Genomic DNA, 15193 nt, shown 5'->3' with positions numbered 1-15193 from the left:
ACACAACATTACGACAGAAATTTTCATAAATGTATTCCAGAATCCATTTAAAAATTGTAATAGGAACCCATTCTATGACGTTAACATCAATTTCAAATGCATATGAAAAATATTTTTTTCTATAAAAGCATAAAGGAGATTGACGTTGCTTCAGATACTTAAAAGTCTCTTCAATAACCCGCCTAACAGAAGTCAGATGGATTCTTATATCAGCTTCTGCACGTTATCTGTTGCCATATCACCCATAACGAACCTCTGAAAAATTCACCACACGCTCATGAGAGAATGAGAGAGAAAAAGGTAAACATCATTATCGCAAAAATAACCCCCACTGAGGCTGACCTACAGAAATATCTAGCAGAAATGACTGCTTGGGAAAGCCAAGAAAAGCGGCATGGTTAAGGAGAGTCCACAGTTGTCCAAGGAATAAACTGCACTCAAATATACATTAAAGCAGTGCCGATCCTGTTTGGTTCAAAGTGAAACTACTTTAAATATCCGCAGAATGCCACAACAAGAACAACAACTCTAGAGTTCGTCCCACTTTTTAAAGCTACAGGTCTCTTTGTGCCAAGTGAGGTGGCTCTGAAAAGAGCCTTTGGTTTGCGAGGTGGTCAGGCGGTCCTGAGGCAGCTCATTCGCGTGCATTGAACCTGATGACGGCCTTGGTGGCCTCAGACACGGCGTGCTTGCCAATCTCCCCGGGCAGCAGCAGGCGCACGGCTGTCTGGATCTCCCTGAAGGTGATGGTGGAGCACTTGGTGGAGCGGGCCAGGCGAGAGGCTTCGTCGGCGATGCGCTCGAAGATGTCCTTAACGAACGAATCCAAGATGCTCACGGTCTTCTGCGAGAGGCTCAGGCCCTCGTGAACCTGCTTCAGAACCCTGGGGAAGTAGATAGCGAAACTGTTGGGGCAGCGGCGGCGGCGGCGGCGGCGGCGGCGGCGGCGGCGGCATTGGCGCCTTGGCTGCTCGTGCTTCGGGCTCTTCGGGTCCACTTCTGTGGGCTCCTCCGTGCCCACGCATTCGCCAGAAGAGGTCTCACAGCTAGGCTCAGCCATGTGGGGCTCGCCTTCCCGACAGCTCGGAAGGAAGGACAATGGCGGCTGCAGAGGGGCGCTGGCCCATTTATATTCACTGCATTTCCTGACGTCACGGGCAACCTCCATATCTGATTGGACAAAATGCAATGCAGGGAAGTGGGGCTCTATGCCAGGCCGTGTCCCCTGTGATTGCATACCCTCGAGCTTCACATCACATCAGACAATTAGAGAGGGAAATCCGGTGCCCTCTAAACTTCTTGGGACCTCGGTCAGATAATCTTTCAAACATTCCATTTCATTGTGCATTTTGTCTGCTGATTTTCAACATCAACACAGTAACAGATCTTGGGAGAGTCTTGTTTTTATTGGAATACTTTATATTGCACATCATTACCTTATTTCTGATAAGCAGTAAGTGCCATTGGAGCAGGACATGCTAGAAACCAGGATGCTCTGGAGACCCAGAGTCAATGTGTCCATCTCTTAAAATGACAGCAAAGGTAAGGTGGTGGTGATGGAAACACATGAGTACATTGGGAGAGAGGAAGAAAATGATGCCTGGGCTTAAACAGTTAATGAATGTGTAACAGGAGGTAGCAATATGTGAGCACCTTCCCTTTCTATTCAATTACTTTGTGTGTGTGTGGGGGGGGGGAGGGACCCTTTTTTGGCAGGTAGGGAGCAGCACACAAGAAAGGGTGGCATAAATTGGACCAGTCCCTTTTCATTTATCTACCCAAAGACGGTATATTAAGGAGTTACAATTAAGAGGTAGGGGGGGATTTCAACTGGTCATAAGTAATTACACATCTCATAATAGCTCCTCGTGGTGCTAGTTTGTAAACGCTGTAAGGAAGGGCCAGCAGAATGGGATAAACCAGAGCTGAATCTTATTTCCCCATGTTTTCTGCACAAAGCAAGAGGTGAGGATATGAGATTGGCGTGGTTGTCTGTGGAACTGCTGAAATGCCTGGTGAAATGCCCTCTGAATCTTCAGGTATGTCCACAAGAGATAACAGGAGATCCCAGAAATTCACAAGCAGAGCTCTCATGTGCATGCCTGGCCTGCCCTGGTGGGGCAAGACCAGAGTAGTGCCCAGTAGTGTCCAGAGTAGAATGGAAAGAAAGTCAAGCCGCCAGGAATCCCCAGCGAGCCTCCATTCTGTCACAGTCACTTGCATACCTTTTCTTTTTTCTTGCCAAGCAACCAGATGCTGATCTTCACAGATGGCAAAACCACGACTAACAAATAAATCAGAACAGGCCTGGGCACACAGGCCAGTTTGTCAGGACCAGTTTGCTTACCTTTCCAAGCAACTACTATCATTGTCAGCTGCTCAGCCTAACCCAACAGGTGCCACTACAGGAGAGGAGAGGGAGAAGGACCAGTCCCAGAGGGCCCATTCCCAGTGTACCCCAAAGTCCTCTTCCTCCTGACAGCCTGGAACCTGCAGCTACCACAGATGGGTCCCTCTGAAGATCCTTTCCCCTCTTCTGGCTTTCCAGGCATCGTATCAACTAATCAGAGTTGGTATTAAGCTTCCTGTTGCCTCTCTCAGAAGTCCTACACAAACACGCCAGTGAGAAGAAAGGTCAACCAACAACATTTGTTCACTGATGCCCCAGCAGGGGAACTCTGGGAACACTTCACCAGAAGCACCAAAGATTGTAGGCTTTTCAACTTCGGCTTACTGAGAGAGTCTGACCTCCATATCCCAGGCCCCTAGTTCCAGAGGAATGACTGGCCAATTGGGGGCCATTTCTCCTACTACTCAGAATGGACTGTTGTCCTGGGCTAAGCCACCATAGCTTGGGCAGGAACTCTCGCATGGCCAGCAGAGTGCTGGTGCAAATCAAGAGACATAATTGACGAGCACCTGCCCCGAGTTCTGACCAAGACCCTCAGGAGAAATGGCAAAAACCATAGTCTCCAAACACAGCACACAAAGAAGTAGTCATACAGATAAAAACACCAAAAAGGTTTTTAATGTTTTTAGCAGCATTTGCCAAGTTTAAAATTGTTTTCTTAACACTAGTTAGGTTGTAAAAACCATACCCGCACACTAGAATTGCTGACCAAATATAAGTGTTGTTGGGTGAAAAAAAAAAAAAAAAACCACACACACACACACACACACACACACACACACACACGCCAATTTACCCAAATTGTCTAAGAAACCACCAGAGGGACCTATACTAATCAACTCTTGTTGATCAGACATTGGATGTGGCCATCAGGGGAAGTCCCAGAGCTCGGACAAGGCGGCTCTCTGCAGCTGAGGTAGTGCCTAAAAGGGCCAATGGCTGAGGACTGCCAGCTGACTGCACTCTCAGCAGCTGAAGCAGAGTCTGTCTGTGAGGAGAGTTCTGGTTGGAACATCTTCATGTCTATCATCGCCTCATTATCAAATGATACTCTGGCTACCCAGGCAACCGTAGTTTGACAGTCGTTTTCTCTCAGCACTAGCTTTTGGCTTCCATTTCTTGGTGAAAAGAGGTATGTTATCACATTATTCGGTATTCCATTTTTAGGCACCGTGCCCTGTTGTCTGCTATCTTGCTCTCTATGCTTATATCCTAGCTTTACTCCAATGTATCCACATGTGCTCCCTGAATCCGGGATGTCATGGCTTCCTTAAATTTGGGGAAATTACCAGACATTTGTCTTTGAATGTTATTCTTCCAAAATTCATCCAAGTTTCTGCTTCTGGAATGCCTATGAGATGCACTTAATAACTACTTACCCCATTCCCTAAGTCTCTTTGCCTCACTCTCATCCTATTTTTGTCTTTATCCTTCTATGAGGCGTTCTGTCTTATTTCTTTCACCTATCTTCTAGTTCACCCATTCTCTCTATCTGGTGTGTCTCCTTTGTTGTGTAAACTTGTGTGGATCTTTTAATCTAGCGGTTCCTATTTTCAAGACTAGAAAACCATTTAAGACATTTTTGATAACTAGTCGCTTCCTACTCATATTTTACATGTCTTGTAATTATTTTTTAAAGATTTTACTTATTTATGTGTCAGAGAGAGAGAGCGCGCACAAGCAGGGGGAGCGGCAGGCAGAGGGAGAAGCAGGCTCCCCGCTGAGCAGGGAGCCCGATGTGGGACTCGATCCCAGGACCCTGGGATCATGACCGGAGCTGAAGGCAGATGCTTAACTGACGGAGCCACCCAGGCGTCCCTCTTGTAGTTATTTATATAAACGTTTTAGCCGTTTTTTAAAGTTGGTATTTGGTAATAATACTTTGGAACTTTCCAGTTTGGTTTCTTGTTTGATTTTGAGAAGGGTGGCTTGTTTTGGGATTGTGTGCGTGTATAGGAGGACTTTATCTGCAAGAATCCTGTAACAACCTCAATTAAGGTTACTCCTCCGGGAAGGATTAGAAGTGCATTTGCCATGTGTCTGCGTTTGTGACCGGGAACTGTTGGCATCATGCTGGTAATGCTAACCTGAACCCCAGAGCTACACCAGGACACTCGTGTGAATGCACATTCTCAGGGAAATTTTTTTTTTCCCCTCACTCAGAACTAAGGACCGGGAATAGAATTTTCCTTGGCACCTCCTTTTCCCAGTAGGAAACAGTCCAGTTTTCTCAAAGTTTGTAGTCATTCAAGCACCACTTCATGCAAAGCCGAGTATGTACTGCGATGGGTCTTACTTGCTCAGGCCCATGCAGCAAGCGGTAAAAAACAACGATAACATCAAAAAAAAAAAAAAAAAAACAACTGTACATTCAAATAGCCTGAGTTAAAATACATGGTCGACATCAAGGGAAATCTTTTTACCACTATTAATTTGAACAGTTCTCCTCTGACCTGATGGAAGTGGTGAGAGATACGTCCACGCACAGGCCCGGATTCAGATCCTTCTCCTCACGGTTAAAAGCATGCAGCTAGTCAAACAAAGAAACAAACGGCAGGTCAAGTATCATACCAGATTCCCCCTCAATCGCAGAGGCTGAGTACCCAGTAAGACTCTTACTGGTTCAGCCTGAGACACCTGACCTCACACTGGGCCCAATGCCGTGAGTCAGCGGCTCCACATCCCTGATTGGCTAACTCCCAGCTGACTGAGGCTTGAGTTGCCTTGACTAGCAGCCTCCATCATCCTCATGAAGCCGATCTGCAAGTCCTGAAGATTTGTGATTTCCACAAGAAAAGATTACAGGCTTGGGAAGTATAGAGTCAGATAAATCTGGGCTACTTAAAGTGTTAGCTACAGTTCCTAGGGAGCCTGAAATAGGAATTATTTCCTGAACTTCTTGATTTAGCGATGTCTGTACTGACTTTGGGTTTTCTCTTCTGTTTTTCCAAGAATTCCATAGCAAAAGTAATGTTGAATAAGTTTGATTGGGGGTGGGCACGCGGGGGCTGCGTTGTTTAAGCGGCTGCCTTTGGCTCAAGTCATGATCCCAGGGTCCTGGGATTGAGCCCCTCATCAGGCTCTCTGCTCAGTGGGGAGCCTGCTTCTCCTCTCCCTCTGCCTGCCGCTCTGCCTACTTGTCCTCACTCTCGCACTCTCGCTCTCCATCAAATAAATAAATAAAATCCTTAATAAAAAAGTTTCATTAGGGCATGTTCGACTTATTAGTACTATTTTCCCAGGGTGGTGGCTTATAATTTGTTACTTAAGCAACAAATCCACTTCTCTCAATCAGTCTTTACCATTAACCACACTATTAGAGAATGAATGCTCAGCAGATGCCCTTTGTCCTCAGTTGCCTTCAGAAGTGATCAGAGGCACTCACTTCCCTTTTGTCTAGGCCTCAACATCCATTTTTCCTCACTGCATCTTGGAGTTTGTATCTGTCACTCACCTTCACACTCCCAGTCTTCACAGTCTATATGGTGCATTCGATGTTGTTTTACTCATGCTGCTATTTGATTTCTGAACTTACGGAGCAAAGCACCCAAAGGAGTGCAAAAATGACCTAACGGATTCCATTTCTTAATATGACTTCTCACATAAAACGATACATATGGGACCAGTACGTAAGAGCAAGACGCAAAACCTTTGTGTGCCATATGGACAAACACGGGGACTTTGAAACAGCAGCAGTGAGCATGATAGAAAGGAAGTGCCTCAGTGGAAGGCTGTTTATGCAAAGAGGCTCACCGTTGTACCTTTGAAAACGGGCATGGTGGCGAAGAGCCTTTGGCTCCCCAAATATTTTTCCCCATCTTGAGGCACTACCAAGGACAATTTCCTGGTCGTTGATTTCCTGATAATTTTTCCCACTGGCCTTACAGAATAAATTCCGTATTTTTCCAAATCCTTTCATTAGATTTTTCAAAAATTCCAGAAGGACAATAAGCAATAAACCTTACAAGGGTGGCCACTGATGCTAAATTCTTACTCTAATGATCCTAAGGAGAACTCCGGAGGTATAATGGCTCATCCGAGTTCTCCTACATTGGACCAAACAAACAACAAAACAACAACAAAAAACCCAGACTTGGCACCTAGTGATGGAAGAGGCATTGCACCCCTTCACGTCTTTGCTACACACAGAAGCCTTCTCTGGTATCCTCATTTTTCTGGAACTGCCCACCCTATTTTCCTGGAAGTCATATTGTTCTGCCACAGCTAAATGAGTTTTGTGATCTGACACTCCAGGAGGTTCCTGGGGCACTTCTGATGGGCTAAGGAAAGTTTCTTTGATTTTTGTAGATTATCCACATTGGTTTGGCAGGGCATGTCATCTTTCCCAGGGGCATTTACAAAGTATTTCAAAAGTACAAATGCCATTCTTAAAATACTGACCAAATATTGATTGCTAAAATACCGTAATCAATTTCTAAAAATTGAAATCAGAGTATATTCACTTTTACAGAGATAGGAAGCTAGAAAAATAAAAACTACAATAAAATTAAGCAACACTAATACCGTCTTGAGTAAAAGGGTGGTGAATGAGGTCACCTCACTTCTCTAACGGGACAACAAATAATCAATATGATGGAAGAGGCAGTGCATGTGCCCGTGTACAGCTCAGGTTTCATATCTCACATGGGTTGTTCTATCCCCCCACCGCACCCCCGCTTGCACCCAAATCATAGGAAGACATCCTTAACCCCCAGGACCACAAATGGGATCATATTCGGAGATAGAATCATTAATGAGGCAATCAAGGTAAAATACCCTCTTTAGCACGGATACTAATCCAAAATGACTTTTGCCTGTATAAAAGGGGGGAATGTCCACACAGAGACATGCGCATAGAGAAGAAAATGTGGGGAAAACAACAACAACAACAACAACAAAACAATGGGAGAAGTCAGTAATGTAAGAGCCCGAGAGAGAGAGACCAGGAACTGATTCTTCCCTCACACATCTCAGAAGGAAGCAACCTGGCCCACAACCCTTGATTTGGACTTCCAACCTCCAGAACTGTGAGACAATACATCTCTGTTAAGCTCCCCAGTCTGTGGTACTTTGTAATGATAGACTTAGCACACTCATGCAGATTTTGATTCCGGAAGTGGGATGAAGTTGTAGCGAAGACTTAGTAAGTTGGGAGTGGCTCTGAGACTGGGTAATGGGGCGGGGGGGGGGGCAGAAACTGGGTAACGGGTAAGGATGGTAGAGTTTTGAGATACGTGATAGAACAAGCTGAGATTGCTTTGAGGGACTGTTGGATGAAATATGGACATTAAGTGTATTTCAGGTGAGGGCTCATACAGAAAAGAGGAGAGCTGTAGGGAAAGACTTTATCATCTTAGAGAATACATAGAGCATCATGAAAATTATGTTGCTAGAAGTGTGAGTGCGAAGGGTGCTGCTGCTGAGGTAGCAGATGGAAATTAGAGGCATGTTATTGGAAACTTGAGAAATGGCCATCCTTGTTATCGGGTGACAGAGCATTTGCCCACACCATGTTCCAGTGTTTTGTGTTTGGTGAAGACTAGAACGTTCACATGATAAGCTGGGACAGATAAGCTGAGGAGATTTGTAAGCACAGTGTTGAAGGCATGGCCTGGTCTCCCCTTGCTGCTCATAGTAAATGCCAGAGGAGAGCTGTAAATTCAAGAAGGTAGCGTGAAATGAGAAGAAACTAGCACGTGCTGATTTGCAACCTTCTCAGCCTAACCAGGTAGGCTGCTTTGGAAAAAGGGCCAAGGCTGTGCCTGGAAAACCATCAGTTGGGAGCTTAGGCATGTGACACGTGGGTCCAATCGACCATCTCAGCAGAAGCCAGGAATGGAGACATAGTTATGCAAGTAAAATGTGTGGATACTGTGCGATACTGCGCGATAGCTTGAACCCTTTGGATTGCAGGGAAAGCCAACAGGTGTCTTATTCTGAGCATTTGGTGCTGGCTGAAAGGTGGCCCGCTAGACCTAAAGGGAAAGAGATGGGACAACACGAAGGAAGACTGTTGGGACTGCTGGGATTCGGCAGGCGAGAAAAGGGCCCCCAGATATATCTCACTGGGAACGTGTGCTGTTCTTCAGGAAAGGGGGCAAAGGACCCCACAGAAGGTTCAGGGGCTGGCAGGGCTGCCACTGCCACTACAGACCCAGAGGCGCAATGCCAGGGTCTGTAGAGCCATCTTCTCCTTGATTCCTGAGACCGAGGCTCCCTCCTGGGTTCCAAAGGTTAGGAACACCTGGCCTTCAGAAGAAGGTACTGCAGCAGCCCTGGACAGGTGGGAGGCCGCCACTTCCCATGGCAGAGAGCGTGGGGCTGCCACCCCTTGTGGGAGCAGAGCTCAGAGCCTAGAGCCAGAGAGGATTCTTTTCCATGCTTATGCTCTAATATAATGTTTCCTACTCGGACCCAAACTTGCTCTGGACCCACGAACCCTTGTTTCCCTTTCCGATACCTTGATTTTGGAATAGTAATGACTGTCCTGTGCCTGTCCGTCCACTGTATTTTGGGAGCAGATAACTTCTTGTCTTCTGTCACACATTCTCAGCTGGGCAGGAATTACGCCTCAGCATTAATCATAGCTGGAAATGCACCCTTATCTGGTGTACAGGATATTTAGATGAAATTTTGCCTCTGCATTGATGCTGGAATGGGCGAAGGCTTTTGGTGACATTCACACAGGATGAATGCATTGTGGACATAAGGACATGAATTTGGGGGGCGAGAGGGCTGACTCTTACGGGTTGAACTTTGTGCTCCCATAATTGATATGTTGTATTCCTGATCCCTCATTCTTCTAAATGTGACCTCATTTGATGGTAGACTACTACCCTGGCATTACCCTGGTGGTCGTGTTCAGGTGAAATCATTAAGGTAGGCCTCACCCAGTAGGACTGTTGTCCTTAGGAAAAGGAGAGATTTGGAGTCACAGACACTCACAGAGGGAAGACCACGTGAGTAGATATTGTGAGAACGTGGCTATTTTAGGGCAAAGAGAACGACTTATGAAAGATGCTTGCCTCATAGCCCAGAGACTCACCCACCCATCAGACAATGAGTTTGGACCTCTAGCATCCAGGACTGTGAGGCAATAAATGGACATGTCATTTAAGTTGACCAGTCCCTGGTATTTGATTTAGCAGCCCCACAAAGCTAATATAAACATCCTTCAATCACCACGATTAAAACACCTATGACTAAGCCATCAAGCAAAGGAGAAATAGCCGGTAAAGACTAACAGCTCTTTCCCCCATCCCCACCACCACCGATCTCCAAGGTGGCACAACCAAGGAGGTCTCCTGTGGCTCACCTTGGGACAGCTTCTCACACGTGGGGCCAAGAGCTGTGTCTCAGAGGACGGAGGTCCCCTCATTGGCTGACTCAGGAGAGTGTGGGGCTTGAGCTGCTCTGAACAGAGTCTCCCACCATCCCCATGATGAGGTGTTGCACGTCATGAAATTTGAAGTTTCTCAAAAACAAAAGTTGGTAGCCTGAAAGGAACAGAGTCAGATAAGTCTGGATGTGTCAGAAAAGTAACTTCAGTTTCTAGGGAGCCTGAATAGGTTTTCTTTCTTGAACTCCTGGACTTAGGTATTTCTGTACTGGGTTTGGGTCCTTGCTTGTGTTTTCCAATGAATTGCAATGAATTCCAGTGAATCCCAATGAATTGAATTAATATGAGTAGTGCTTAGAAGAAATTGACTTGGGGGGCACCTGGGTGGCTCAGTCGGTTGGGTGTCTGCCTTCAGCTCAGGTCATGAGCCCAGGGTCCTGGGATTGAGCCCGGCATCGGGTTCCCTGCTCAGTAGGGAGCCTGCTTCTCCCTCTCCCTCTGCTGCTCCTCCTCTTTGTGCGCTCCCTCTCTCTCTCTCTCTCAAATAAATAAATAAATCTTAAAAAAAAAGAGGAGAGACTGACTTGGGTATGCTTGTCCTATTAATACTATTTTCCCGTGTCGATGCTTATGATGTGTTAGCGAAGCAGGAGCCCTTCCCTTATATCATCTTCTTAGTAACCACAGCATTAGACCATGATTGCTCACCAGGTACATTTTTCCTGACTCACCCACTGAAGCGAATAGTCAGATGTATTCACTTTCCACTCTGGACTTCAACATCGAACCCCATTTTCTTTCTCTTTCCCAGATTTCGTGCGTGCCACTCACACTTGCATTCCCAGTCTTCCAACCACAGCCCAATTTGGGTGCATTTTAACCTTGTTTTCCTAGTGCTCCCACTGGATCGGAAATTACAGACGCAAAAGAGCCCACGTGTGCCCTCCCTCCCCGACACACATCACACATGTCCTAATGGATTCCCATTCTTTTTTTTTTTTCTTTAAGTTTTTGTTTTGATTCCAGCTGGTTAACATACAGTGTTATATTAGTTTCAGGTGTACAATATAGTGATTCAACAATTGCATATATCACCTGGTGTTCATCAGGACAAGGACCCTCCTTAAACCCCATCACCTGTTTATCCCATGCCCCCCAGCCCTCCTTTCCCCTGGAAACCATCAGTTTGTTTTCTATAATTAAGAGTCTGTTTCATGAGTCCTCTCCCCTTCCCTCTGTCTCTCCCCTCCCCTCACTTTGCTCATTTCTTTGGTTTCTTAAATTCCACATGTGAGTGAAATCCTAAGGGTCGTGATCCAGCTGTCACTCGCCCTCCTGGCTTGCCCAGTGCCGAGTCAGCTGACTTTCAAAGCTCCAGGCTCCAAGTCCCATTGGTTATACAAACTCACGGTATTCAGCCCTTCTGGTTTCCACAGCCAAACAGTATGGGTATTAGCGTCCCCCGTGTGAGCTCCCTGGTGCGAGGGCCCATTTCTCTGCCCTCTCCCCATGCACAGCTCCCTCCTTCCTGTGGGCAGCCTCCATCCACATTTCTGACCTTCCTAACCTTTCAGATGCAGCTTCCTCCCTATATTTAGTTGTGGGGTTTCTTCTTCCAGTCCTTGGGTTGCTCTCTGGTTTATTTAATATTTGAGGATGATATCTAGTTTTAAATGTGGGACAGGGTGAGCTCAGGCTCCTCCTATTCTGCCATCTTCCCAAGCTCTTCTGGATTCACGTTCCTAAAATGACTTTTTAAATAATATGATATGTACGAGACCAATGTGCATGAATAACTGAAAAACCACTGTAATTCATGTGGTCCAAAAAGGCATTTTGAACCAGCAGCACTCAGCATGATAGAAATTAAGTGACTTATGAAACAGAATTTTATTTTTCTAAATGGTCCACAGTCCTTTCTCTGAAAAGGCATATGGCTCTGAAAAGAATTTTGGCTTCAAAAATTTAGTTCCCCATGTAAATGGCAATTTCTAAGGACCCCCCACAGGGATTTACTGGCACTTCATTTTATGGTAGCTTTCCTTGGGTATTTATGCAGCAAAACCCCCATCCCATTTCATATCCCTTTGGCTTTATCTCTCGTCTAATGGGCTCAAGAAAAGGTTGGATTGCTCTAGTTTACCTAGCTTTTGTCTCACTGTTTGGCTCAGAGTGACACCTTTCACAGGTTTCTACATTCAAATCAAAGGTTATTTAGAATTTATTTTAAAAGTTCACATGGAACACACAGCGCACATGAAGAAATAGTGGGTTTTCCTGCAACCTGTAACAGATTTCAAAGGATTGAAGCCCCCACCCCTCCCCCCGCCAGTGTGTTCTTCCTTCACAGATATATAGGAAGCTAGAAGTCAATTAAATGGAAAGCACTTGGATAATCACCAACTACTTTGAAATTCAGCATGTACCTAAAGGAAAAGGAAACAAAGAAAGGAAAAAAACCCATGCACCAAGAAGAAAAACACAATGAGCCTTAAAGTGCATTACCATTACCCTCAGTCTTCCTATCCATCAAATCACTTGAGGTAGAGGAAGGATTCACCTTAGTTCTCTTAATTGCCAAACAGCCTCCTCTTATTTTGATGTAAAACCATAGGGACAGGTCCCACTGTGACATCTGCATGTTTACACTTCAACCACCCTGGTTGAAAGGAAGAGCTTCAACAGAAACCCACAGGCACACGGACAATCACACCACCTTCCCCCTCAATCTCCAGGCTGCATGACACAGGAAGGCTGTTATTGGTTCAGCCCTAGTCACCCCACCACCCTTTGGGCCAATGGCCGTGGATCCTGCGCTGCCAGTTGCTTATTGGCTGCTGCTAGCGGAGGCTGGGAGCACAGCTGCTCTCATTGGATGACCCCGTCATCCAGGCATAATTGCAGGGCAAGAAGCTTTTTGTGTCAAAAGGGAAAGATGATAGGCTCCCAAGGCACAGAATCAGATAAATTTGAATGAAGTAAAGTATGGCTTTCTCTTATTTTATTTATGTATTTATGTATTTATGTATTTATTTATTTATTTATTTATTTATTTATTTATTTTTATTTTATTGTGTTTCGTTAGTCACCTAAAGTAGGCCTTTCCCAAGGTCGGGAGCTTGAGTAGGGCATGATTCTGCATAGTTTGAGTTTTCTGCATGGTGTTTGGGCCTTCTTTCATGTATTTCACTGAATTAGGATGAGGGGATACGTTGAGGGATTGTGAATGTTAAGTGTGACTTTTGTATCTGCTATAGCGCTTCACTTGTTGCTGTATCAACACACTCGAAAATTCTCTAGACGATACTACTCTACACAAGTGGGAGAAGGAGAATACCAAAGGCATGTAAAATTATTGTGGCCCCAACTGTGACGTAGAGTCCCGAAGACGCTGACCTGAAGGAATGGGCCACTTAGGAAAGTGATAAAATGCGACATGGTCAAGGAAAATCATAACAGACTGCAGCACACACATATATTAAAGTGGACTTGCGCACGGTAAAGGTGTTTGAAGAACGGGCAGAATGGCACAGGTCGAAACGCTAGAGTAGGTGGCACTCTGGAGAGTTACAGGTCTCTTTGTGCCAAGTGAGGTGGCTCTGAAAAGAGCCTTTGGTTTGCGAGGTGGTCAGGTGGTCCGGGGGCAGCTCATTTGCATCTGTTGAACATGATGACGGACTTGGTGGCCTCAGACACGGCATGCTTGCCAATCTCCCCGGGCAGCAGCAGGCGCACGGCTGTCTGGATCTCCCTGGAGGTGATGGTGGAGCGCTTCGTGGTGCGGAGCAGGTGAGAGGCCTCGCTGGTGATGCGCTCGAAGATGTCCTTGACGAAGGAATCCATGACGCTCACGGCCTCCTGCGAGAGGCTCAGGCCGTCGTGAATATGCCTCAGAACCCTGGGGAAGTAGGTGGCGAAACTGTCGGGGCAGCGGCGGCGGCCGCAGCGGCCACGGCGGCGGACTCCGCGCCTCGGCTGCTTCTGCTTCGGGCTCTTCGGGTCCGCTGCCGTGGGCTCCTCGGTGCCGAGGCTTTCCTCAGAAGAGGTCTCACAGCCAGGTTCAGCCATGTGGGGCTCGCCTTCCCGACAGCTCAGAAGGAAGGGCACTGGCGGCAGCTTGAGCAGCGCAGGCCCATTTATAGTCGCTTCATTTCCTGACGTCACCAGCAAGTCCTATCTGATTGGACAACATGCAAAACCAAGAAGCGGGTCACTGAGCCAGGTCCTGTCAGATCTGACTGCTTGCCCTCGAGCTTGACCTCTCTTCAGTCAGAGTCGGAATCAGGCGTCCTCTAATTTTCTTGTGACGGCCTCCAGAAGAAAGTTCAAACATTCCGTGTAAAGAAGTAGTGTACCTCCAGATGTCGGGTCACGATCTCAGGGTTGTGAAATACAGAGCAACTTCAGGCTCTGTGCTGAGCTTGGACCCCGCTTGGGAATCTCTCCCTCTCCCCCTGCCCATCCCCCTACTCCCCTCCCTCTCTCTCTGATTCTCTTTAAAAAAAAAATTTCATACTGGAAATCTGGAGGAAACTACACCTTTACAAGGAATGTTTGAACATTTTTCTGGAGGCCGTCACAAGAAAATTAGAGGACGCCTGATTCCGACTCTGACTGAAGAGACGTCAAGCTCGAGGGCAAGCAGTCAGATCTGACAGGACCTGGCTCAGTGACCCGCTTCTTGGTTTTGCATGTTGTCCAATCAGATAGGACTTGCCGGTGACGTCAGGAAATGAAGCGACTATAAATGGGCCTGCGCTGCTCAAGCTGCCGCCAGTGCCCTTCCTTCTGAGCTGTCGGGAAGGCGAGCCCCACATGGCTGAACCTGGCTGTGAGACCTCTTCTGAGGAAAGCCTCGGCACCGAGGAGCCCACGGCAGCGGACCCGAAGAGCCCGAAGCAGAAGCAGCCGAAGCGCGAAGGCCGCCGCCGTGGCCGCCGCGGCCGTCGCCGCTGCCCCGACAGTTTTGCCACCTACTTCCCCAGGGTTCTGAGGAATGTTCACGACGGCCTGAGCCTCTCGCAGGAGGCCGTGAGCGTCATGGATTCGTTCGTCAAGGACATCTTCGAGCGCATCACCAGCGAGGCCTCTCACCTGCTCCGCACCACGAAGCGCTCCACCATCACCTCCAGGGAGATCCAGACAGCCGTGCGCCTGCTGCTGCCCGGGGAGATTGGCAAGCACGCCGTGTCTGAGGCCACCAAGGCCGTCATCAGGTTCAACAGACGCAAATGAGCTGCCCCCGGACCACCTGACCACCTCGCAAACCAAAGGCTCTTTTCAGAGCCACCTCACTTGGCACAAAGAGACCTGTAACTCTCCAGAGTGCCACCTACTCTAGCGTTTCGACCTGTGCCATTCTGCCCGTTCTTCAAACACCTTTACCGTGCACAAGTCCACTTTAATATATGTGTGTGCTGCAGTCTGTTATGATTTTCCTTGAC

General features: G+C 47.1%; 1 protein-coding gene and 1 pseudogene across 1 annotated transcript; one reads left to right on the top strand and one right to left on the bottom strand.

The window, feature by feature from the left end:
* Window positions 1-634: 634 nt before the first annotated feature.
* Window positions 635-1168, bottom strand: LOC118552440 (histone H2B type 2-E-like). The gene has a single exon (XM_078064013.1). It carries the CDS (start codon window positions 1166-1168, stop codon window positions 635-637), a length of 534 nt encoding a protein of 177 aa, XP_077920139.1.
* A 13293-nt stretch (window positions 1169-14461) lies between these two features.
* Window positions 14462-14984, top strand: LOC118552443 (histone H2B type W-T pseudogene; annotated as a pseudogene).
* Window positions 14985-15193: the final 209 nt, after the last annotated feature.

The sequence above is a fragment of the Halichoerus grypus genome, chromosome X, assembly GCF_964656455.1.
Source record: "Halichoerus grypus chromosome X, mHalGry1.hap1.1, whole genome shotgun sequence".
Lineage (NCBI taxonomy): Eukaryota > Metazoa > Chordata > Mammalia > Carnivora > Phocidae > Halichoerus > Halichoerus grypus.
Note: the sequence above shows the minus strand (reverse complement) of the source record. Positions and strands in the feature narration are given on the sequence as shown.